Source organism: Carettochelys insculpta, chromosome 4 (genome assembly GCF_033958435.1).
Source record: "Carettochelys insculpta isolate YL-2023 chromosome 4, ASM3395843v1, whole genome shotgun sequence".
Taxonomy (NCBI): domain Eukaryota; kingdom Metazoa; phylum Chordata; order Testudines; family Carettochelyidae; genus Carettochelys; species Carettochelys insculpta.
In genome coordinates, this window is record NC_134140.1 from 81,572,853 (window position 1) to 81,600,020 (window position 27,168).

Genomic DNA, 27,168 nt, shown 5'->3' on the forward strand with positions numbered 1-27,168 from the left:
CTGCTCCAGGTGTGCAGGTCTATCAGCCGCTTGCCACAACATGCTGTCCAGTATTGGACACTGCGATTCTGCTGCATTTCAATAGTCTCCAAATGGTGCAACGTTATGTTATAATACCCACTACCAGCAAATGATCACTTTCAATTTAGCCCCCCTTTTTCAGTTGCTGATAATTTTCTCAAAAGAATTTCATTAAAGGCAAAATATATTTGAAAAGTTAGAACTGCTTCAAAGCATTCTGGAGGTCTGTGAGCAGAAGTTAAGACATCCAGAATATTGTGTTTGCTATCCATCTGATGAAGCAGGTTTTAGCCACAAAAACCTGACCTTATAAATGTCTCTAAGGCACCACAGGACTGCTTGTGGTTTTTGAGGTTACTAAAAATCTATGCAGAGGAGCAATATTTTAAGAAAGCAGGATGTTATGTGTAGTAACAAATATATATTTGTATTACAAATTCACCTACAAATACTAATTTTTTTCTACAGTACCAAATTTCAACTAGAAAGCTAAAAATAAAGTAAACATACCTGTATTAGACTTTCCCAAGTAACAGTGTATATCACAATGTGCTACAGCTTCAAAATGAAGATTCCCCTGCTGAAAATCAAGGATTCAATAGCTGACAAACAAATAATGCACACAAAAGAAACTTAGATATATTTAACCAATGAACATTACAAATTAATCAATCAAAGGTATTGAAGAACAGTGAGCTGGAAGAGATGCAGTCCTTGTTCTGGGTGGATATGTTACTCCATGAGTCTGCACGGATAGAGGGCTGGGTTGAGTTCCCTTTGAAAATTTGCTCTAGTAGATCATTTTATGATTTACTATTCCAAAAAGGTTAATACCTATCAATTGACAATTCTAGGCTCTAGAACAGTAAAATCTAAAAAAACCCAGAAGCTTCATTATGCTCTTTTGTGCATACGCATTATGATACAACCTTTAATTACACTTTGCCTAAGGGTGCCTACCAGATTCAGTGTATAGGATGGATGCACCAAACAAAGTATTAAGATAGCAAAATCTGTCATTTTCCCACTGCTGAATGTTTGGCTTTGCAAGCTAAATGTCACTAATATTTTTTGTATGTAACATAAATACAGGTCAGTAGAATACAATACCTTGGACAGAGCTGAATAAATCCGCAGCGGTATTGCAAACATCACTCCCACATTTGTGGCCAAAAATACACTGGAAAATAAATTTATTACAGTGTCTTTGACACTAAGCTTCAAAGAAAATACATTCCAACAGCCTGGAGGTAGAGTCAAGGATTCAGTGAAATTCAGAATCTAGAAGAAAACAATCACATTAGATTGGCCAAAAATTGTTATAGTCAAAATTACAAGAAATACTGACTGTACTTTTTGATATGAACTATATACTCTTAAGGTGATATGTGCTCCAAATTGTTTTCCTTCTTCTATCATGAAATACTTAACCCCTATATACACACATATGCAAAAAATACTGGAAATTATCAGAACACTTTGCATTACCTTTTAAAATACAACTGTATTTGATTTACAGAAGTATGGGGTGCATGCATTTGTACACCTAACTTATCTTTTGTGACTACTGTGATTCCACAGATGAATCTGCAGCCAGAATTTTCTCAAACATAGATTTAAAAAAAACATCACGCCAAACAATGGATACTGAGACCTTGGTATTATGGGGCCTGATTGTACAAAGTACTATCTGCTCTTCTCTTCCCCAGAATGCAACACGAATTGAAAACACAGTTCAACGAAGGACCTGCTCAGCCCTCTGGAAGGACTGAATCCTTTTAACAGAAGGAAAAGACATAAAATTCTAAAATAAAACTTACCTTTAAAATGTTCTTAGTCTCTCTAGCTACAAATACATCACTTAGTTCAATGCTAAAGTCAAAATTGTTTGTGAACCATATAGACCAAAATCCTGAAATACTGTGATGTGGCTGCATGTGAAATAATGCTGAAGAAGGGTCAACGCCAAAATACCTGTAGCAAAACACAGATGAAAAACACAAGGGTCCTTTGCACTTGAAAGCAATTCACACAGACAAAGTATTATGTGTACAGGAGTGAATGTTTTTAAGGACTCTGCAGAAAGAGCAAATTATTTTATTAAAAGAAAAGTTAAAATCAGAGGGCAAAAGTGTGATTGTAAGAGGAATGGATATCTAGTTGAGATACGGCACCGCTATTTTATAGAGTAAAAAGCTGCCTAGCACTTTCCCTGTTATAGTGTGATAGCTGAGTTAAGACTAGGAAAAGCGCTTAATTTCCTATCTTTCATTACTATTTCCATGAAGGAGGAAAAATTTATCTCTGATTCTAAATAAGGCCAATGTGGCCTTGATTGTTTAATTGTTTTTACTGAATCATGAAGGTTTGCACATATGAAATACAAAATTACATGAAATACTGTGGGATTTATTTTTTTTAAAGTTAACAATATGCAGGCAGTCTGTGTACACACGCTTAGCACCATGAAGTGAGAAAAGAGAACTCACTCACTTGTAGTAACGATGGTTCTTCGAGATGTGTCCCTGTGGGTGCTCCACAGTACAGTAGGTGTCGGGCTCGCCCAGTGCCGCAGATCAGAATTCTTCTAGCAGTTTCCACTGGATCGCGCATCCGCCGATGCGCGCCGCTCTGTTGCGCGCCCTCGGTCATGTGCACGATCCGGTCCCTGCCAGTTCCTTGACCAACCGCCCCAGATGCTCCTGAAAAACACCGGACAGAGATCCGAAGTGGGGAGGATGGGCGGATAGTGGAGCACCCACGGGGACACATCTCGAAGAACTATCGTTACTACAAATGAGTAACTTCTCTTTCTTCTTTGAGTGGTCCCTGTGGGTGCTCCACAGTAGGTGACTACCCAGCACTAACCCCAAGTAAGGAGGTGGGTACTCGATTCATATGCAGCTTGCCCCCGAGAGGACTGCTGTCGATAGACGGGTATCCTCATCGAACACCCGATGCAGGGCATAATGCTTGGCGAAGGTGTCGTAGGATGACCAAGTCACCGCTCTACAAATGTCCTTCAGCGCGACTCCCTTGAAGAAGGCTGTTGATGCCACCACCGCTCTGGTGGAGTGAGCCCTGGGCGGGGCTAGCAAAGGGGTCTTTCGAAGCTCGTAGCACAGTTTTATACAGGACACAGTGTGCTTTGAAATTCTCTGGGAAGAGAGGCCTTCCCCTTTTGACCCGGGAGTGAGAGACACTAGGAGCCTGTCCGTTTTCCAGAAGGACTTAGTTCTGTCTATGTAAAAGGCCAACGCCCTCCTCACATCTAGGAGATGCAGGCGCGCCTCCTTGCCGGAGCTGTGAGGCTTCGGGTAAAATGAGGGTAATACTATTGGTTCGTTAATGTGGAACTCCGAGGAAACTTTCGGAACGAAGACTGGGTGTAACCGTAAGATCACCACCTCCTTTGAGAATACTGTGCAGGGCAGCGTTGCCATCACTGCTGCGAGCTCACTTACCCTGCGGGCTGACGTAATCGCAAGAAGGAAGGTCGTTTTCATGGTAAGTAGTCGGAGGGGTACCATGGCTAATGGTGCGAAGGGTGGTCCCGATACCGTGTGGAGTACCAAGTCCAAACTCCACGACGGTGGTAGCAGTTTTCGAGGAGGGTACAGGTTTACCAGCCCCTTCAAGAACCTTGCGACGACAGGATGGGCGAATACGGTGGGCCCTTCGTCTTTGTGCCAAAAAGCCAATATAGGTGCAAGGTGCACCTTTAGCGAGGATAGAGAGAGCCCGTCTCGTTTGAGGTCCAGCAGGTATTCTAGAATTACAGTTATAGGAACGTCAAGAGGAGCTAACTGTTTGGCAGAGCACCAGGCAGTGAAGTGTGTCCATTTCTCTTCGTAAGTCCTCCTGGTGGAGGTCCTTCGGCTACACTCTAGGACTTGTCTTACTCCCTCCGTACACGTGCTCTCTAAGGCGCTGAGCCATGGATTAGCCATGCTTGTAGGCGGAGTCCGAGGGTGCGGGTGCACTATGGACCCCTGAGCCTGCGTGAGTAAGTCCGGCGCTACCGGTAGGGGGAGTTGTGGATGATCCGACATGCGCAGAAGCAGGGGAAACCATTATTGTCGGTCCCAAGTTGGAACTACGAGTATCATGCGAGCTCTCTCCCTTCTGGCTTTCTGCAGAACCTTGTGGATAAGTGTTGTGGGGGGAAACGCGTAGAGTAGAGGGCCCTTCCAGGAGATCATGAAGGTATCCCCCAGGGACCCCCGCCCTATTCCTGCTCTGGAGCAGTACTGAGGGGCACTTCTTGTTGCGCTGGGTGGCAAACAAATCGACTTGGGAAAACCCCCCAGGTGCGAAATATGCGTCGTAGCAGGTCGGAGCGGATCTGCCATTCGTACGTGAGTGCAAAGAGCTTGCTCAGTTGATCTGCCTTCACGTTGTGGGCGCCCGGCAAGTACGAGGCTTTCAACGTTATGTTGTTGGCAATGCACCAATTCCACAATCGGACTGCTTCTGCACATAGCGCACAGGACTGTGCCCCTCCTTGTCAACTGATGTAGAACATGGTGGAGGTATTGTCAGTACTGATCCCAACTACTTTGCCGTGCAGGTATTCCCAAAAATGTCTGCACGCAATGAACACTGCTCTGAGCTCCCATATGTTTATGTGCAGTGTCTGTTCCGCGGGGGACCATAGCCCTTGCGTCACCTTGTTGCCAATGTCCGCTCCCCATCGTATGTGGGAGGCGTCGGTTGTAAGAAAAATGGAAATTTGTGGTTGGTGGAAGAGCACTCGCACTAGCAAGTTCTTGGGATCTGCCCACCATGCTAGCGACTTCCGTACCTCCATCGTGAGTGATACTACCCTGTGGACGGTATGGGCTGCAGATTTGTAAACACTCGCCAGCCAATGCTGCAGGCTTCGCATGTGTAACCTGGCATTCTGTACCACAAACGTGGCGGCCACCATGTGCCCCAACAGTTGCAGGCATGTTAGGATCGGCACCGCGGGGCTGTACATCATGACTTGCACCAAGGATTTGATGGTGCGGAAGCCGGCGTCGGGCAGGTACACTCTCGATGCGATAGAGTTTATGCACGCCCCTATGAACTCTATATCTTGTGTGGGTTCGGTCTTTGACTTTGCAAGGTTGATAACTAGGCCCAGCAAAGTGAACGTGTTCGCGGTGATGCGTATCATGAATAAGACCTCTGCCTTTGAGGCCACTTTCAGTAGGCAGTCGTCCAGATATAGGAAAAATAAACATGCCCTGCCTGTGCAGGTAAGCTGATACCACTGCCAGGGTTTTGGTAAAGACTCTGAGTGCCGATGATAGGCCAAACGGAAGAACCCTGTATTGGAAATGTTCCCCGCCGACCGTGAAGCGGAGGAAGCGTCTGTGTGCCGGGTGGATTGTTATATGAAAGTAAGCATCTCGTAAGTCGAGGGCTGCAAACCAGTCTCCATCGTCCAGTGCCGTAAGTATGGAAGCAACTGTAATCATCTGGAAGCGCTGCTTGAGCAAGTATCAGCTGAGGCCCCGTAGGTCCAAAATTGGCCTCCAGCCTCCTGTTTTCTTCTCTGTTAGAAAGTAGAGTAAGTGGAAACCTTTCCCTTGGAATTGTTCCGGCACTCCTTCCACCGCCCCTATGAACATGAGGTGATCTACCTCCTGCTTCAGCCGCGCCTCGTGAGAGGGGTCCCTGAGAATAGGCCGGGTGGGAGGTTTCGTCGGTGGTAGTGACTGGAAGGGGATCGTGTAACCCGTGGCTCTGATTTCCAGCACCCATTTGTCTGTTGTGATCTTTTGCCATTGGGAGTGGAACGGTTTGAGGCGATGATGGAACATGTGGTGAGAGTGGCATTGAGCAATGGTGTTGATAGCACAGTCCTCGACATACCCGTCAAACTTGCTGCCTCTGGGCTTGCCCCAAGGTTGTACGACTTTGTTGAGAACGTCGCCTGGGGGCCCTGTACTGTTGCTGCTGTTGATGGCGCCTTTGGTCATAGCCTCGCTGATATTGTGCGCGTTGTGGTCGGTAAGCGTAGCACCTTTGCTGAGGATAGAATTCCTTTTTCTTGTATGGAGGAGTGTATATACCCAAGGTCTTAAGTGTGGCCCTCGAATCTTTGCTAAAGTGGAGGACCAAGTCCATTGATTCTGCAAACAGCTTTTGCTTGTCAAAGGGAAGATCCACGATCTCTAGGGATACAGACGTCTTGAGCCAGGATTCCCTACGCATTACCACTGCTGCGACTGTTGAGCGTGCCGCTGTGTCTGCCACGTCCAGGGCAATCTGAACTCCCGTTCGCGAGGCTGCGTAGCCCTCCTGGACGATCGCCTTTAAACACTGGCTTCTTGTCCTCCGGGAGGGAATCCAGGAGAGAAGTGAGTCTAGAGTAATTGTCAAAGTTATGGTTTGATAAATATGCCGCGTAGTTTGCCATTCTCAATAATAAGGTAGAGGAGGAGTAGACCTCCCTGCCGAACAGCTCTAATTTCTTAGCATCTTTATCTGGCCCCCCGATTTGTACTGAGGCGTCTTCGACCTCTGCTGGGACGATTGGACCACCAAAGAATTGGGCTGTGGGTGACTAAACAGGAATTCCATGCCCTTGGCTGGGACGAAGTATTTCTTGTTTGCCCTTTTATTCGTGGGCGGAATAGAGGCCGGAGTCTGACACATGTTAGTGGCTGACTCCATAATGGCTTCGTCCAGTGGGATAACGATTTTAGATGAAGCCGGGGGTCTCAAATTTTTCAGGAGTTTATGATGCTTCTCCTGTACCTCTGCTATTTGAATATCCTGTGTGTATGCTGCTCTTTTGAACAGCTCTTGGAATTGTTTAAGGTCATCCGGAGGGGAGACATCCCCAGGGACAATTGCCTCATCTGGGGAAGGTGAGGAGGAACCGCTGGGATAACCCTCCCCCAAGTCCTCTGGCTCCCGAGTTCGCTGGTATGCTTGCTCCTTCGTGGGCTGTGAAGGAAAGTCTCGGGACTCTGGACCTAACTCTCCCTGGGACAGCTGCATTCCTCTCCCAGAGCGAGAGTGGACGCGGGAGTACTGGCGAGGAGTGGGAGGGGATCTGCCCTGGATCTAGACCTCCGATGTCGGTGTTCGGTATGATGAGGACGGCCATAACAACATGGACAAGAGCCCGGTGATGGAGACCTGGACCACGATCAGAGTGTGTACCCGTGATGTCTAGGAGAGCGGGATCTCTGTGACGACATTGATAATGGTGAAGCTGGTTTGTGATAGTACTCATAGGGATCCATGCCCAAAAAGGGTGAAGGTGGCCTGAGCCAAGGCGAAGGTGGCTGGAGGAATGGAGAGGGAGGTCCGAAATAAGCTGGTGGAGTTGATGCCCAGCGATGCGGCGTGTGTATCTCGGGGGGGTGGGGGGGGGGCCGGCTGGGAGATAAGGGCATCGCAGCCCTGTCTGGAGACGGACTGAGGTGCCGGGTTTTGGCTCTAGCTTTGCCCTGCCCCTGCAGGGTGGGCGCCCCCCCGTGCCGGGGATCTCGGCCCCGCTGTCAGCGCCGCGCTCAGTACCGTCACAAGTGGTGCTGCGTGGGTAGCTTCCTTCGGCACCGCTGGGCCCCGTGCTGGGTGCCCCTGTGCCATCGGCACCATGATAGCCGGTGTTGCGTGAGGCGCCGCTGCCGATTCCGGCGCTTGCCGCGCTGGCACCTGCAGCGTCCTCCGTGCCAACTGCTGCAAAGTCGGAGGCCTGGCCCCGGCCACGTGCGCAATCGCGCTGCCGCTTTCATCAGCCTGCGGCTGAGGGCTCTGCGTTTCACTCGTCCTGCTCGCTGGAACCGCCGGCAAGGATCGAGCCGGGGAGAGTTTCTTTTTCTTTTGCACAGAGGGGGTCAAAGACGCCGCCTTCCTTTTATGTGACCCAGAGGGCCCCTCTGTGTGAGGCTTCTCCAGCGGCTCAGACTGGAGGGCCTTATCAAACAAGATCATTTTGAGCCTCATCTCTCTGTCTTTCCGGGCCCTGGCTGTAAGCTTAGGGCAGTGGGAACGCTTCTGGGTAACGTGCGACTCTCCCAGGCTGCGAATGCATTCACTATGCCCATCAGAGGCCGGCATAGCCTTGCGGCATGACTCATACTTCTTAAATCCCGAGGAAGCCATCACGGTGCGTCTTTACTGTTAATAGGGTACTTAGACGCTAATCAGTGCGTTCTACAACCCAAATAACATTCATGGCCTTCAGGGTAGCAGACAGCTTAACAGCCTTCTTTGTCCACCCCTCTCTCCTCCGTTCCTCTTTTTTTTTTTTTTTTTTTTGTATAATAGTGAAAACAACGAACTAACAAGTAAAACAACTATCTTATCTGTCTCAGGCTTTAGAGCCGGAGTGGATTCCGTCTGCAGCCATTGGTGGTTGAGAAGGAACTGGAGGGGACCAGATAGCGCACATGACCGAGGGCGCGCAAGGGAGCAGCGCGCATCGGCGCATGTGCGATCCAGTGGAAACTGCTAGAAGAATTCCGATCTGCGGTGCCGGGCGAGCCCGACACCTACTCTACTGTGGAGCACCCACGGGGAACACTCGAAGAAGAAGTTAACTTGCTTTGACTCTACAGCACGTTTGAGCAGCTTTTAGTTTCCTTACAATGCCAGTGACTGTTTAAACAATTCCCATCATTAACCTACCCTTCTGTGACAGGATGGGAAAGACATGCTTTTAGTGTTGTGGTGCCTTCAAATGGATTCATCTTCACATCAGTAGCATAATGTCTTTCATTGTCACATGATGCAGCTGTATTAAGGAAAAGTAAACACATAAATGTTTGAATAAAATCTTTGTAATAAAAATGCTTTTCACAGGACGATTTCAAAGAGCCAGATGAAGGAAAGCCAGGATCAACAGCTCCATTTTATAGAGGGCAAAAATCAAGGGTTGTGAACATTAATATTCTGACTTTCAGATGTGCTGAATATCGACTTACATGTGATTTATGCTCAGCACTTCAGGAAAACCACACCATAAAACTGACTCGCCTCCTGACTCCCAGTCTGCTACCCCAGCTACTGAACCAAGCTGCTCCCTCAATAAATAAAAGCAATGCCAGGGACAATAAAACAATTCACTTTACTGACTCCTTTGCTTTCTCTTTCTAAAAAAGACAAGCTCAGAACCCATTAGGAAGTAAACACTCTCAGAAAATGTATTTTTTGTCCCTGCCAACACTCCCAACTAAGAAACAAACCAAACCAAAACATATGCTTTTATAATAAGCAGAAGAAAGCATTTGGAAGAGCAAATCAGGAGTGCGAAAGCACAACAAAAATGTGCAGGGCACAACAGAGCATATAAATGAAAGTCTGCATGACAGCAAAGATCTGAGCTGGAAAAAATAATAAGAATTTCAGTAACAATGCAGTACATCATCGACATGGTCTAGTGAAAGGGTCAGCAACCACTGGCAAGTGTGCCAAGAGTGGCACGTGAGCCGATTTTCATTGCCACCACGTGAAGTGGGAGCTGAGCCTCAGCCTCCTCCCCCATGCGGTCAGGAACTTGCTCAAAGCCATGCTACCTGTGGCTTCACAAAAGATCAGCTAATGCTGCCAACCACCACCTAAATGTTCAAGCTCTCCATCTTAACATATTTATTAACAAAGTTGTTGTAAGAACCGTCTGGGGCATCAGGCATTGGCCACTGTCAGCAGACACTATACTGGGCTAGATGGACCTTTGTACTGACCCTGTACGGCCGTTCTTATGTTCTAACTATGAGCGACTTTAAAAAGTATCACCGGCATTCAAACCTTATATAGAGGTTAAAAGATCTAATGTCCGCTCTCTGCCTCAAAAAGGCTGCTCACCCCTACCCTAGTGGTGTGAGCACAGAAAGCAATTTCTGAATATTAACCCTAGCTCTTCCAGAAATATGTTTTGTTGCCTTAGGTAATTCTCTCAAATGACCCTTACAAAATAGACCATAAAAATTTATCATGCAAGCACAAAACTGTACTATTCAGTAGAGTTCAGATACGAGAATCATCCAAATGACTAAAAGGGAACCTAAAAGGTACATTTATTAAATGCACTTGTCTTCAAACCAGCTGACAAGCTTATTCATCATGCACTTTTCCGAACTATTAATATGGCCCGTACTGACTCTAAGATCCAGGTGCGGTGGTGCAAGCGTGTGTGTGGGTGGGTGGGTGGGTGTGGGTAAATGAGAATTTGTACAGAAAATAGGATGGAAACAAAATAAGCACAAAGAATTGTGCACAGAAAACAGAGTAGCTTATGCTGTCAACAAAAAGGTAAATAGGTACCTCAAGTAATCTACTGTATACACAAAATACACATACTGTACCTTTAGAAATAATGGAAGCAACTTTTGTAAAATTTGTGGTTGAAGAAGGAAGTAGTATTGGCTCAAACCTCACAGATGATGTATCTTTTTGTGAGAAACGCTGTATGTCCTGCATTAAAATGATATATTACTAATCCCTGTAGCACTATTACCATTACTATTGTAATTTTAGTATGTTTAGTTCATTCTCATGTCATACTTAGAAGGAACTGTTATTTTTCATATGTAATAAATAGTTTTGTGACTTTTATTTAGGGTTACTGCCTTCCTTAAAAATCATTAGTTGACCTGTAGTTTACAATCTACACATTCTGCTAGGCATATGTACAAATTTACTTGTGTTAAATTCAACTAAAAGTAAAGAAGTGCTCAACTTCAGTAACAGCAAATAGTAAGTAGTTAGGCTAGTTAATAGTCTAATAAAATTCATCATCTCTGAATATATGATTTCATGAAGAACATAAGTACCTGAACACGTAAAACGCTGTTCCCTGAATGCAAAACATACATATTTACTGTGGAATCATCTGTCAAAAAAAGAGAGAAATCCAGATAAATACCTCTGCTTTGTCAGACATTAACATGAGAAACAATATCTAACATATTTAAATTAAAATTAGGTGTTTGAATAAATCTCTGTGCAAATAAGTGTCTTGTAGTTAATCAATCACACATCAAGCTTGACTCTTCTCTCACACCATTTTATGTAGGTGTAAATTCACGGTGCCAAATCTTTGGCACAATTCTGATGGCAAAAATCAGCCTGAAAGCTGGCACTATTAGCAGCTCCTAAAGCCCCAGCTGCCATACAGCCTTCCCACACAGCGAGCATAGCCTCCCTTTGTCCAGTATGGTATAGTGCAGCTCATAGGTATTTGATAAGTAAGACTGTGGTATAAGTTAGAGCAGAACGACTACAAGGCCTGTAAAACAATAGTATAGCATATGCCCCAAAAGACTTAGCACAGTCAGTTAACCAAGAATAACTCTAGATTATAAGAAACACAAGACAAAATGTTGTAAGAACTAAACTGCAGACACTTAGCCACAGGACACCAGTCTGGGACATTTTAAGTTAGGTACATCAGCAGAGCTCTGAGCACAAGAGTATCATGGGAGTGGGGAGGGATAGCTCAGTGGTTTGACCATTGGCCTGCTAAACCCAGGGTTGCGAGTGCATTCATTGAGGGGGCCATTTAGGGATGTAGGGCAAAATAGGGGGAAAAAAAGAATGCTGCTTGGTCCTGCCAAGAAGGCAGGGGAGTAGACTCGATGACCTCCCAAGTTTCCTTCCGGCTCTCTGAGATGTGTGTACGGGTGTAACTAACAAACCTGAGGTACGCAGACTTTGGGAGAAAGGAACCCCAACGATAATAGGGTAAGAAAATACAAATAAAGAAACCTCTACTGAATCCACATTAGTCATAACAGCATCAGTGACACGCAAAAATTACATCCTGGCCTGTGTGGGAAATGCAGCTCTTGGGAGACCCCAAGCTGGTTACTACTGATGATGAGAATGATGAACATTTTGCACCCTTTTGCAAGGGATATTCAGAGTACATGGATGCTCAGAGAGACATTCCATATTACCTCTATCCACCTAGCTGGGCAGGAGGGTTTGTAACTTTTCTTGCCATGTTAAAACTATTACAAACACAGGTTTGTCCTATGTTTAAGGTGTTGCAAACAGGCACACCAGGGTTCCCAACTAAACAGTAATTTTAATAAATAATGAGCAAAATCTCGGGACAAGGAACTACCAAGTATCAGAGTGTTAACTGTGCATCCTTAAGTAATCAAAAGATTAATACACAATCAATAGATCATCAAACAAAAGGAGAACATGGCGAAAGGAGAGGGGTGTTGCTAAAAAGGCACAAAGTTACTGTAAGGGCCAAGATCAGGGAGTCAAAAATGTGCTACATAGCCTCACTGCACGCATGCACGCACGCACGCACACCTCCCCTCAGCCCCAAATCTGTAGGCCACAGAACACTTGATCCAGTTTGACTTCTCAATTCACATTGGTGTAGTGGGAAGAGACTCAGATGCTAAGTCTCACTTAAGCACAAAAAGAAAACAAACATTATCTAAAGTTACAAAGTTGCCTGCAGGATCATCAGTACAAAAGATCTAAAGCATCTCACTGCCAGAGTCATAAATGAGTTATGACAGGCCTTTACTATACTATATAGGGGTTTCTGATTTGCATTATATTGAGGAAGATTTTTTTTAAATGTTCTTCTGTCACCTGAATCATTAAAAAGGATGCTGTAGTCACACCCAGGACAGATGTTAACATTTATCCACAAGTGTAAGAAGAATAAGCACAGTTCCACAACTCTATGCAACAAAACACTGATATCCGGTGGGAGGAGAAATAGATTTCCCATGGATATACCAGCTCCATCAGATGACTGTAGATAATGCTCCAGACAGCTCTATCAACCCTTCCAAACTCACAGCAGGCTCTAGAAGAATGATAAATGTGTTTTGCACCCAGACCTTGAAATGGCATTCTCGAAAGCCAGAAAGGTCATCAAGACCTTTAAGATGGAAATTCCACATGGTAAAAATGATAATTGCATCATTTATCTTTCAAATGACGTTTTCTTCCCTTCTACCAAGCAGTACAATTGGCAGAAAAGTATATTTTTTCTAATGTTCAAAAAAAAACCGAAACAATTATAAAAATAATGGGACACTATAAATGATTAACAATCAAGACTATCAACTCCCTTGGATTTGGAGAAAAACTAATATACCCAATACACGTATGATGAAAAAAACATAAGTAGGTGGTTATTTCGCCTGTGGAATTCTAGTCTCCAAAAATGACGATTTGGAGATAATTACCACAGTCTGCTCTTTCTAGGTCCCAATTTCTTTGCAGACCTAGTTCTGTTAATCTAGTTCCTCAGAAATTAGAATACTATAATTTTCATCAATTACACATTTCCTGAAAGGCAGAAACAAAAGCTATCATCAAACATCACACATTTTGGACTATTTAAACAGACACCTAAAACAAGGCTGTTTCAGTCCTCACACAAATATTAACAGAAAAGAATGTAACAGATGTCGTTTACAACTGCAGATGGTTGCTCCTTCTTTCATTAAGAACCACCACCACAGTAATTGTGCATTAAACACAAAATGCCAAATGTGTCACTTGACTCACCCGGACTTCTCATTAAACAGCACAATAAAGAGTGTGTCACTGAGATCAATATATTTTTCCATATCAGATTCTGAAGTGTGTAAAAAAGCAATTTCTATTTAAATGAACAGTCACGTCTTGGACTTACCTGAGGTCTCAGTTTTGTCCACTGCTACATAAACTACAAAAAGATTCTCCAGTAAGTACTGTCTGTGATCCACAAATTCTTGGTGGGAGTTTTCCATTCTTAGTACTAAGCTCATTTCTAGCAGCACTGGATCATCAGATATAAAACAGCAACTCTAGAGTGACATAAATGGGGAAAGGGCGGAAAAAAGGAGGGGAAATTTCATAAAATCATCTAACTAGAATAAAACACACTGAATTGCTGGTCTCAGCCAATTTCTGATGGACAAAAGTCTCCATCACAGGACAGTAATGAGAATTTTTGAGGGCGTTCTCAGGACTGTACAGGTACATAGAGAAAATTCCACTCAAACAAGCATTTTGGGGTGCACTGTTGAACTTTGCGCTGCCTTCTGGACATGCTACAAACTGCAGTCTCCAAGGGGGTATTCTGTAAGCTCTCAGTTCACATGCATCCACACAAAAAATAAAACCAAAGCATGGCACAAAGTGATTTTGGCCCATGACTTTGATTCCAAGGTACTACAGTAATACAAGTGACAAATAATAACATGTATTAAAATGACATTAAAGGCTCAGCTTTAAACGAATCCCAATGGGACAAGGATTGTAAAACATTTTTGTCTGTAAAACTCTTCACTCTGAACCAGGGGTGAAACCTTCAGATGGTTAGTATCAGAGACTGGAAGAAAGAGCGTCCAGCTGATCTTAAATAGCACGGCAAGGTATAAGAGAAGAGAAGCAAATCGGGATCCCAGACTTCTCACAGCTCTGTGGATCACCATATTTGGAGTTGCACCCAGAGGCACACAGGAAGCCAGTGCGGAGACCTAAGCACAAGTGTTATGTGTTGCTAGCATCCCAGCTGCATTCTGCACCATCTGTCACTTCCAGGTGCACTTCCTGGGCAGCCCTCATTGGAATGCATTACAGTACAATAGTGGAGATGAGAATGAAGGTGGTGACCACTGGAAGGTCTGTAATAAAGAGAAATGGCTGCAGCCTCTTGGCCAGCCATAGCTGATGAAAGGTATCACTGACAACCAATAACCACTGCGAGTCCAGAAGAATCAATGGATCTGCTAAGATATCACAACCGTGAACCAATCCTTATTTACTACAGAAACATATATAATAAAATAGAATTTAATAACAGACCTGAGACTTTCACTAGCTTCATATCTGCAAAAGATCTCACGTGGAAGATGTGATTTTAATGAGATTCCCCAACAAAAGACAGTTCCTAAGCAACAGAACTTGTTTCTTAAGCAATGGACATCCCTGAGTCCTACTGTGGAGTAAGGGCATGACTCAAAGCCCTTTAAGGACAGGGGCTGGGCTGTCTAGACAGTAGTGACTTATTTACCTGTTCTTTTGTTATGCAAGCCAATCAAAAATTGTGAAAATAACTTGGGAGCAGGGTAGAAATCACTGGAAATTTGATTAGTTCAAAAATTTGAACAGCTCAATTGATTCTACTTAACATGCTCAAAACCCATTTTTCTCAGATTTTCTCTTCAGCGTATTTAAAATACTCATCAGAATATACTTTATATTAGAGTTTTTCTTTAAAATAAATTATTTTACATGGGATTGATGTGAAGGTAGACACATTTTTGTATCTAAAATCCAGTCAATGTTCCATTAAAATAAAATGCACATGTCATACCTTAAGCTGTTGGCACACATTGTTATGTAAACTGCATTCAAGATGAACTTTTAAGAGACTGGCATTCATAGTTTCTGCCTAGAAAAGTAAAAAATAAAGACTACAGGTCAAAGTGTGATTTAACAGATTCTAGCCAGTCAAATTTGGCCCAAAAGTTTCCATTTTGTAAGGCCAATAAAACTATTCACCATTTCTATTTCTACTGAGATTCCAAAAGACTGTTTTTTCTCCAAAAAGTAGGCCTCCGTAAACCAAGCTTTTAAGCAAAACCCAAAATTTACATTTGTTTTTAAAGACCACAAACCTAAATGACTAGTTTTAGGTAATGCATTTTTGCATCTATCCCACCCAAAAACTGCTCCATTGAGAATCTGACTATAAATGAATATGAAGTTGACTTCATTATTTTCGTTACAGTAGCTGAAGGAAATGCAAAGGCAAACAAACAATACAGGAAAAAATAAATGGCAGAGTAGTCAATTATTTCCATTTCAATAAAATGTAATCCCCAACAACAACATCACCGTGCAGATAAATTTTAAAAAAAAGTAACTGTGACTTTAGGGTAATATGGCAGCTAACATTCACGGCTCAATGACGAACTTTTATTATTTCCACTACTCACATGTCAAACTATTATTCCTCACTATGAAACATTTCATACAGCAGCAACATACAAACTACACTTACAAATCTTATGCTTCTACTATTTTCTTCTATAATGACCTTTTATAAATAACAAAGCCTTCCTTCCTTGTTTTCCTGTATATTTTCTTTGCTGTTAATACAACGAAAAACTGCTGATAGGTCAAATTTGTGATTAGATTTCATGGATGCAGCCCTGATATTCAGAACTCACACCAAAACAAAGTAATAAAACAACACAACAAACAAAGACATTATTTTCTGTTGCTTCACCTTTTTATCGATTTGAAAGAAAAAAATGAATATGTTTATTTTGCCAGCTTGTAAAACGTTTACAGAGTACCACTGTCTCAATCCAGATGTAATGTACATAAACTATGTGAAAGGCTGGGATACAGAGTTTGTCTTACCAACAATCCACAATAATTCTCTGCTTCTCCTTATTCAGTGATTGTCAATTATGCCAGATTACATGATGGTTTGGAGACTAATTTAAGACCACAATCAACTGTTCATTTGTGACCTCACTTAAAACCGAATCAATGTTTCCAAAGGTACAAAGAGACAATGTAATCCGCAAACCACTTCCTTTAAAAAGTGAAATAATTTGAAATTAAAAGAGAGAGTACTGAGAAGCAAATGTTAAAAGATGTTATAATGTAATGCATATTTTTATCCCTGATAAATTTTTGTATAAAGAAACCTCACAGGAAATCTATTCCATTATATGCTCAGGAAAAGATGTACATTTAAAATCCTCAAAGAAACACAACCAGGAGATGCTTTGAAACCTTCTTCTACAGATAAGATGGTGTGGGTGTTTTATCACACAGTAAATTCGCTGTAAGCACAATGCTGCTTTTATAATGTGATGTGTGACTGCATACGAGCACAATAAAAGAAAAAAGTCAACATGATTTCTTTGGCATGAACTCAGTTAATAAAGCAAATACTGCAAAATATCACAAGGGGGAGTTCTAACACCTCCAAAGGTTAATCACATAATTTTAAACAATTTTTGGAAGCTCCATTGCTAGCACAGCTCCCTCGAGAAATGGCAGCCTCAATCTATTCACTTTTTCTTTTATTTCACTTTTTTTTTTAAATCCTAATCAAATTATGCAAGTAGATCTAGCACCAAAATCCAAGATGTGCATCATTAATTAACCTTCCATAACTATTACTACAGTGGTCATCAGTGAGAGATCGTGATGGACTAGCCAATTGTCTCTCTCAGGGTGGCTAAGAGACCCATGGAACTGGGCTTGATCTCCCAGAGGCTCCGGTAGCCTAAGGGGGATATTGCTGCTAACAGTCTGGAAGCACAGCAGGGCTAAGGCAGGCCCCTTCCCTGTCCTGGCCCTGTGCCATTTCCAGAAGTGACAAGCATGCCCATGAGGCCTTTGGTGGGGGCGGGGAGACAGGGGGTCTCTGTGCACTGCCCTCACCTGCAAACACTGCCCCTGGAGCTCCCATTGGCTGGGAAAGGGGAACTGCAGCCATACGGAGCTTTGGGCACGTCATCTGTGGATGGGGTTAGCGTACAGAGCTGTATGTCCTTCTCCCCCCAAACACCGTCCCTCCAGGCACTCCTGCAAGACGTGCCAGACTCTTCATGGAGCACCACAGGAGCACCTGAAGTAAGTGATGCCCAGGCCAGACCCCACAGCCCAAGCCCCTTCTGCACCACCATGAAAGACCCGGCCAGCCCTGAACCTGTTTCTGCAACCCAATCTTCTGCTACGCTCACACCAAGAGCCTAACTGCTGCACACCCTCCTGGAGTCTGAAACTTGAATCCAAACTCACTGTCCAAGCTCTGGGCCCCAAATGGGAGCCAGCACCCCGCACTCCCTTCTGAATCCTAAGCTCCTACCCAGGTCCTAGGCACCATTGTGCAATCAAACCCCTCCCCACAGCCCCCCAACAAAACCTGTACCTTGAATCCCACCCCTGCACACCAAACCCCTACCCCAAACTGAAGCTGCAACCCTTATTTCTCAATCCCAATTACCATGCAAAGTGACACTGAGCTCAGGGCCGGATCACAAAACAGCAGTTGGGGGCGGTGGGGGGGACTCAAACTGAGAAAAGTACTCCCCACTTCTCTTGTCCTGTGCTTTAAAAATAAAACCATACTCAGATTCCACCTTCCTGCATGAGAGGACCCTCTCACAAATGGAGATCATGAAATCCAAGTATTACATCCAACCCACAGATGTTCAGGACTTTATCGGACTAGTTATTTCAAATTACAACCTAAATTTCAAGACACTGGCGGATAATGTCCAGTCACAAGTGTTGCACTTATACTCGGTAAGTATGGAAAAAGGTATATTATGTATGTATGCACTTGATCCCAGCTTCAGATAAACTATGACTTTCATATTTTCTTTGAGGTAGGATCTTTAATTGCAATTACATTCAAAAATTGATCTTGGCTGGGGACCAACGTATTAGTGGCATAAGGGCCTTAACAAGATAGTGGGTTTATGTGAGAGGACAAAGAAAGCTAATTGATCTGATAAACCTTATCCAACTTAGAGTTCCTTCTGAACCTTCCTATAGATAATTCTATTTTTTTCACTAGTTTCTACCCTACTGCTGTAGGCACTCTCTTCCTTTGCTCACAGCTCTTGGCAGTTAAGATGCCTTCAGATTTTCTCCAGATAAAGGTGAACTAAATGTAAAACTCTGGGTCATTTTTCTATAATTTTCTTTGAACCGCTTCCCTCTGCTTGGAGCGAAATCTACTCTTCTGTCTCTCAGTATTATACCTCTGCTTCTCAGTTTGGTCCCCTCTGCCATTTTGGAGGCTTCTTCTGTCTTGTTCCCTTTCTCATGCCTTTTCCATATCGTGTGTCAAAGGTGATTTAACATCTTCTACAGAATGAAGTTCATCCTAACACCTTAAATCAGGGATTAGGTGATGAACCAAGTGTCCTGAAAGCCATATGTGCTTTAAGAAAATGTTATGCTTAATAAGAGGGTATTAATTGATTATTTTCCCAGATTTTTGGTCCTAGTATTGACTTGTCAATGGGATTTTATTTCCCCTTCTTTCACTGGTGATTACTGTATATCTAAATTGTGCAGGCAATGGGAAGACTCCCATCCCTTCAGCTGGCTCTGGATCATGTCTAAATTGGGGAGATTGAAAAGAGGGCTGTATATGCCTCTGGAGAGAGAAAAATCTGCTGGGACAATTATTTTATATTCAATAAAATCCTAAAGAATGTGTCCCTGTTGTTGGCAGATCATGTCTACTTACCTCTGACACATAGGTATGGGGGGTCAGGTTTTTTTTTTGTTTTTAATTTGGGGGGGTGTTGGTTGGTTGGTAGGTGGGTGGGTGGGCTGGTTGGCTTGTTGGCAATTTAGCAACACGCGTATACCTTGTCATGCCCATAAAGGCTTCCAGAATTTAATTTTGCTCATAGTCTATAGCAGGAGAGTGATAGGAACATAGGATGTTCCTGGATATGTACACAGAGGTCAGCCTTAGTTAGCAAAACTTAAACTATATAGAACAAAAGACATGCAACTGTTACTCTGTATGCAGACAAGACAGACCCCAGAATGCTTGGTGACACAAAAGCAATGATCTGCACTACTTTGTGGACAGAGTAATGATACAGTACCAGTCACAAACTCCCTTTCTGGGGTAAAAAGAAGAGAATTTTACCCATTACAGAGGAAGGAGGATGCTTATTACACGCAAAACACCTCTGCATGGGAATACAGATAATAATGAGGAGGAGGAGGAAAGAACAAGATTGCCCTCCTCAGTTCAGACAAGGTGATGCTGAACACTGTTAAAAAGCATTCAAAAACAAAACCGTGACAAAGAAGCTCACTCTGGCCCAATTTTTTTAAACAATTCCCTGCTTTAAGCCTGCCTGCTGTTTACATGGACTAAAACATTAGAACAAACTTGCCTGAGGCAATTTACCTTCCATTTAGAACCACCTTATACAGACTACCAGCACCAGAGAGGAAGAAATTTGCCCACTTATTTCCAATCAGAAATTCATAAAACAACTTCATCATCATCAATAACACTTAACTCTTATAGGCTATGTCTACACTATCCCAAAACTTCGAAATGGCCATGCAAATGGCCATTTCGAAGTTTACTAATGAAGCGCTGAAATACATATTCAGTGCCTCATTAGCATGCCAGCGGCCGCTGCACTTCGAAATTGACGCGGCTCGCCGCCGTGCGGCTCCTTTTCGAAAGGACCCCAGCTACTTCGAAGTCCCCTTATTCTTATGAACAGATGGGACTAAGGGGACTTCAAAGGAGGCAGGGTCCTTTCGAAAAGGAGCCCCGTCTGGACAAGCCGCCTCAATTTCGAAGTGCCGCGGCCACCCGTGTGCTACTGAGGCACTGAATACGTATGTCAGCGCTTCATTAGTAAACTTCAAAATGGCCATTTGCATGGCCATTTCGAAGTTTTTGGCTAGTGTAGACATGGCCATAGTGTGATATCATCAGTAAATTTCAGAGCTTTATAAAAGAGGGCTGTTTCATTACCCTCATTTTACAGATGCAAATAAATATGAAGGTTAAGATAAGCAAAGTGACTTTTTCAAGGTCACTGAAAAGGCTAGTAGCAGAGCAAGGAACAGAACCTGAGACTCAGTCCTCTATTCTATCCACTGAATCTCACCATCGCTCTATGCTGTTTTTCAACATTGCAAGAAAAATCAGCAATTTACTTACTATTGAACCATACAGGTGCCCTTTTCCCTACTAATAGAGCTACCATCATCCTCTATGTACAGAAACAATAGCCTCATCTTTCCTAATCAGGTCTCCCAACCATCACCTTCAAATGACACGGTCTCCTGTGACCTGCACACTTGTTTGCTTAATCATTGGGTCATAGCACCTATTTCCGTATCTGCACATAGAATCACAGAACTGTAGCACTCAAAGGGACATCAAGAGGTTTTCTAGTCCACTGCCCTGCACTAAGTATTATCCAGACCAGAGGTCTCTAAATGTTTGCTGCACCCTTCCTCTTATCCCTCTCCGTGTTTCCCACATCAAGCTGAGAGAAGAGCCTCCAGGAGGGAGAGAAGGGGTGAGGCAAGAGGGCCAAAGCAGGTCACAGGAGAGGGCACTGGCAGGAGAACAGCCTCAGATGGAAGGACTGAGGCCAGCAGCCACAGACAAGCATGGAGATCCAGGCACAGGACCAGCAGGTAGAGTGGATCCCAGAGGAGGGAGCTGGTGTCTGGGACTCTGAAAGTGTGGACCACTGCCAGGTCCAGAAGTTGAATTGTGAGGCACTCCTCCTTTGCTCACCATAAGGCCAGGACCGGGATCAGATCCCAGCCATGCCTCCTCCCCCACCCTGACTCCAAATGCTCCTCCACTCTCCCACAGATTGGGGACCTCTGATCTAGACCATGCCTGACAGGAAATTGGAGATTTATAAGAGCTAATTAGATGATGGAGATTCCACAACTGACCTAGGCAATTTGCTCTCGTGCTTAACTACCCTGACAGGGGCTGCACGTACACTATGAGAAAAATCGATTTATTTATATTGATTTTCTAATTCTGGGATGTATAAGTTCAATTTTGACGATATTCACTTCCCAGGTGCTCCTCACAAAGTTGAGTCATTGCTGCCACACACAAAGTGGCTAAAATCAACTGTTGCAGTAGTGCATTGTGGGAAGCTATCCCACAGTTCCCTCATTCCCATAGCATTCTCGGTATGCTCACTGGTTTTTGACATCTTCCCACATTGCATTTTCCTCATTCCCCTCCCGATCCCTAAAATATGCCAATCCCTGGAAATAATGAAGGGACCCTCGAAGTGAGAAGAAAGAGGATAGAAAAGTCTAGGAACAAAGAATTTTTGGTCTCCCCCCACATTACATTGCCAACATGGGTGAAGTGACTGTATTCTCAACTGGCCATCCATTGAGTATCTCACCTCCCATCATTGCCTGCATGTGATCCCTAAAAATAATGCAGGGGCCATGACTGTTTTTTAAAGTGAGAAGAAAGAGGACAGGAAAGTGTAGAAAAGAGTCTTTGGCTTTCCATTGTTCTATAAGGCTTCCCCACACTGACTGTGTTCTCAACTAGTCAATCACTGAGTATTCCACCTCTGTAGCCAGACAGAATCCCCCTGCTCTACTCTATCTTGCCCCTCTTAGGTGCCTCAGAGCACAAAGGACAAAAGGAAACAGCACAGTCTTTGATGCCTGGGAGCACAGATATGCTAATAGCAAGCACAGTCTTTGATGCCTCAGGGCACAGATGTGTTGGTTGCTTCATCACCACCCTGGAAAACAGAAGAACACAGATAACAGGGCTAACAAGCCAGCCGATGACCACAGGGCCTCAAATTGCCCTTGGCTGGTACTGATAATTGGTAAGACTACACATCGTCCCAGGAGAGGAATCTCGCGCCCATACGAAAATAACGTTCTGTCTTAATGATTTAGTTATCTGTGTCTTACAAGTGTAAATTAAGTTGCAACTCCCTTGTAAGAACTGGCATCACAAAGGCGAACCAGTACAACTGGCATCTTTAGATCAGGAAGAGTGTACTTGACCCAAGGGGTATAAAGAAGGGTTCGGCAGCCCACTCTAACTGAGCTCCAATTACCTATACCCGCCGGTCAGGTAAGGTTATTGCCTCCCAAGGACCATGGGGACACCCTCCTCGTACTCTTCTTCCCAAGGGATTGAGTAAACGATGTCGGCTACACTGGAATCGGAGAATGCAGGGGTGAGAATTATACCTGCAATGTACTTTTGTGCACATTTAATAGTAAGAGCTCTGTCGGCTAAGGTGTTTTGTCCTTACATGTGTGACTTTAATTTGTAATCTCATTGGTATACCATACGTATCATTCTATTAGTAGTTCAGAAGATAGAGCAATAACCTTGTAACCACTAAGATTCTTATTTCTGCTTTTAATAAATAGTAACCATTTAAGCTTCAGCCTGACTCTTTCCAGTTACTGTAATTCGGCTGAACACAAAAAAGAACGTTAGCCGGTTTGGCTATATTAGCATGGTCAGTGGTAAGGCGCAGTGAGAGCTGAGCGCTGAGTCATGTCGCCTCCACAGGACAGACTCCTGGGGCACCCATCAGCCACCCTGGCTGACTGCTGCGAAATGACTGTTTGTCCTAGCAGTTAAAGACTTGGGTGGAATAAGCTCTCTGCACCAACCTTTGGGGGCATCCGTCAGCCACCCTGGCTGCCTGCTGCGAAGGGACTGTCGGTGCTAACAGTTAAAGACTTGGATGTAATAAGGCTCACAGACCACTCATTACCCGGCTATCGGCTAACAACCTCCCATCATTGCATGTGATCCCTGAAAATAATACAAGCGCATGGACTGTATTTGAAAGACAGAAGAAAGAGGATAGAAAAGTGTAGGACGGAAGGAATTTTTAGTTTCTCAACTCACTATACAGATATTGCCAGCCAGGATGCAAGGACTGTGCTCTCACTGGCCATTCACTGAGTATCCCACCTCCCATCATTGCATGCATGTGATCTGTGAAAATAATGCAGGGGCCCTGACTATATTTGAAAGTGAGAAGAAAGAAGATACAAAAGTGTATGAAAAAAGAAGCAAGCCAAGTGCTGAGGGCCCAGCTGACATGGTCCCCTCATAGGGAATCAGCCCCCACCTAGCTCCTGAGACTTCCCCCCGGCGACAGCAAGCCCCGTTATGGCCTCCCCCCGCCAGAGGCAGCAAAGGTGCACATGTTTCTTAGCCAACGGGTAGACTTTTCCCCAGTGGCAGCAAGCCCTGGTATGGGCAAAGACATTTCTCAGGCTGTCATAAAAACATGAGCCCACAGCTAAAGGCTCACAGCTCCTGCATCGAAATTCACGGTCTTCCTGCTGCTGGAGAGCAGTGACCAGAGCAGAGCACTGAGAGGAGCATTATGTGTTACATACGGGACATCTCTGGAGGCTAATAAATTCGCTTCTAAGAAATGGCACTTCCACACTTACATTTAATCAAACTTCTGAATTCGAGCTTGACACTATACCCATCTGGTAACTGCAATTTCGTAATCTTGAGATTAGTGCACCCAATATCAAGCTAATAGTCTTTACAGTGAAGACAGTCATGTGGTAATATCGAGCTAACTGCCTTAAATTTGAATTTTTCTTGTAGTGTAGAAACAGCTAGGCAGTTTTTCCTAACATCCAACCCAAACCACCCTCATTGGAATTGCCTTGCTCTGTTTACTGCAGATTAAGTGTATCTCGGCATGTTAGTTATTCTGGAATAGATATTCTGCTTTAAATTCACGCCGTTTTATTCTGGAATAACTGACACAATATACAAGCTCCAAAGTCAGAGAGAATGAGTCTGACTCTCCAATATTGTCAGCTCTTTCAAAGCAAGCGCACTGTGTGTATGTGTGTAAATGGCCACCATTCTGATATGACAGCATTTTATTCCCACTTTGTATACACACATATGATTAGATAAGGTTCAAGACAGTGGCAAATAGGCCAGTAACTTTAGGGAAAAAAAACTCTATGGGTTTATTTTATACTATAAAAACGCAGAAAAGGTGACAAAGGTAAGTTTTTGAACTCTAACAGGGATTTGGGGAAGCCTTCCCTCCACTTGTAGGCACCATAATTTAAAAAGTTTGATGAAGCGGTAAACAAATATATACAAGGGTAATTGCATGAACAACAGTTCATGTCTTTTTTTTAATTTAAACTTTACCCCTTGTGTTGTAATTCCTACCAGAACATTACTGAGCCACTGCAGAGAAACCAGACAACGATACTACAGGTTGAAACTCTCTAATCCGAAACTCTATAGGCCAGCAAAGTCTGTAGCCAGGCAACCACTTATCATGGTGTTGTCAAGTTTCCCGTGGTCCCATAAAGTTTGTTTCCAGCCACCAGTCCTGGTCAGTGTTCTGTGCTGTTATTTAGCTGTAATTTAACCACAAATGTTTTTTAAGAGCTCAGTAAGCAGTGGAAGTGTTGGTAATGCTGCTAGACAATATGACCTCCCGTGGTCCAGCAAATTCTCTCTTCCGGCACTGGGCAGATCCTGAGGGTGCCGGACGAGAAAGGTTTAAACTGTACTAATACAAAGTGAGATTAACCTTCAAACAAAGTGCAAAAATTTTAAAAATAAAAACAAAAAACACACTCTCTCAAGTGGTGCAAATTGAAAACAAATTTGAAAAATAATTCATTTGTTAGCAACACAAGTAAACACTTTTATTTTACATTTTCATTTGCATACCTGAAAATAAAATGTACACTCATGCATTTAAGATTATTATTTTTTCCCCCTCAAAAAATTAATACCGTACCAGTGTTTGGGAAATCTGGATGTTCTGGATACGTGGAAGCAGTAAACAAATATTCATTAGCTGTTTGTTAGAATTTTCTGGAGAGGTTCCCATGGATCCCATTCCAAATACCTGTTGTAAAACAGTACATTATTCCAGAATTTTATATTTAGGTAATTGTTACACACAATGAGACTTCAATATTTTAGTAAGACTCCAAGAAAATGAAATAGTTTTTAAAATTACAATTTGAAAACAAAAGTTAACTCAGCATTTAAGTACAGAGAGATCCATTCTAAAAAGTAATTACATTTTCCTTTGTGCATTCAGTCAGTGTTATATATCCCTAATGAAAGGTACCCATCAATGTAATACCTGAGTGTCTCCAAACAATTAAAAAATAGCAAACTCTCTTTCCGTCAATGGTAGTAGATACATCATATATGTGGCTGAATCCTATGAACTGGGCCATGATATCAGACACCTCCAGCTAACAGCGCTTCTGACAAAAAGAACATTTGGAGAACACACATTTCACGCCTTCTTTACATAGACAGAAGCAAAAAACGAAATGTGTTTTAAAAATTCAACATCATCTGTAAAATATATTGTGTAATCTTTGTTGTTCATAGACCATTGAGAAGAACAGCATGTAGAATGAGTGAATTCATACTTTTACTACTGTTCTATGGTTGAGTACTGTTTTCCGCAAAACTGTATTAACAGAGCAGTAGTAATCCACATGCAATATATATCTGCATCTTCACAACAGATTAAGACCTTTTAAAACAATCTTAAAATCTGCAGAGAAACTAAGAATGGAACAAACACACATGGGAGAGGTCCATAAAACTGTAAGAGTTGAATTTTTTCTCTACCTAGCAAAACCCTATGCACTATTATCAAGGACTGCTTTTTAAGGAAGATTCTGCTGATTATTTTTCAATAAGGTATTTACAGTGTCATCTAACCTGTATAGCAGTGACACCAAAACCTTCATGGACCACAGAAGGCAAAAGTGGCGAGTGAAATGACTGGTCATTTTATAAAACGTCTTCCTACAACTGATCCATAAAAGGACAAGGTGAAATGAGATGTATGAATAGCAATAAGCTGAGTGAATGGGAAGAGAAGATGGACATAAAAGCGAGATCATAGATCAATATATTGTTCTTATAGCTTCCCTAAAACAATCCCAACCACATTTTGGAGACTCTACCAGTCCCATATATCTACAGGAATGTAGATCAATGTAGTTGATCTGTATCTCATTTTGAGATTTTTTTTTTTCCCTACAGCAGGCTCAGGATGACAGAGTGAACATGTGATTCAAGTTGGTGGCCTTTTTAAAATAATGAAAGAAAATTTAAATTTAAACATGTAATAATTAAATTTAATAATTTAACTCAATATAAAAAAGCAGAAAAAAGAGCAAATGAGTAATAACCGCTTCAAAAATGTTTTAATGTCCAATAACTTAAGAAATATACTGTGAATCTTCGGGTAACCAGATTAAGAGGTGTCTTCAAGTCACCAAACATCACTTATCCTTTCATTTTTCAAGGGCTATGTCTATACTACAAAAGTAACATGGAAATACAACTTCAAAGTAGAATGTCTACACACACCCTACTTCGAAGTTAAACTTCAAAGTAGGGCACTACTCCATTCCCAAGAATGGAATAAGGACTTCGAAGTTGGGCTCCTATTTCTAAGGTAACTTTGAAGTGAAGGAAAACATGTGTAGACTCTCTGCTGGCTACTTCCAGGTAGTGTCTAACTTCAAAGTTAACATTGAAGTTAATTCCTAGTGTAGGAGCACCCAAGAAGCTTAAAACTACTACAACTTACCCCTTCCACTCTGTGTGACTATACTGCATCTATACATAACAGA

At 43.0% G+C, this 27,168-nt stretch overlaps 1 protein-coding gene across 4 annotated transcripts in view; it reads right to left on the bottom strand.

Moving 5' to 3' along the window:
• The window catches only part of TMEM131L (transmembrane 131 like), a 164,146-nt gene that overhangs the window by 63,614 nt on the left and 73,364 nt on the right, over window positions 1–27,168 (bottom strand). For all 4 annotated transcript variants that reach the window (XM_074993153.1, XM_074993152.1, XM_074993151.1 and 1 more), the window contains 9 exons: window positions 25,296–25,406; window positions 15,311–15,388; window positions 13,643–13,796; window positions 10,800–10,858; window positions 10,332–10,440; window positions 8,656–8,761; window positions 1,842–1,995; window positions 1,132–1,302; window positions 532–601 (listed from right to left, as the gene is read on the bottom strand). In XM_074993153.1, the coding sequence (XP_074849254.1) occupies window positions 532–601; window positions 1,132–1,302; window positions 1,842–1,995; window positions 8,656–8,761; window positions 10,332–10,440; window positions 10,800–10,858; window positions 13,643–13,796; window positions 15,311–15,388; window positions 25,296–25,406 (1,012 nt within the window). The remainder of the gene's footprint in view (window positions 1–531; window positions 602–1,131; window positions 1,303–1,841; window positions 1,996–8,655; window positions 8,762–10,331; window positions 10,441–10,799; window positions 10,859–13,642; window positions 13,797–15,310; window positions 15,389–25,295; window positions 25,407–27,168) is intronic.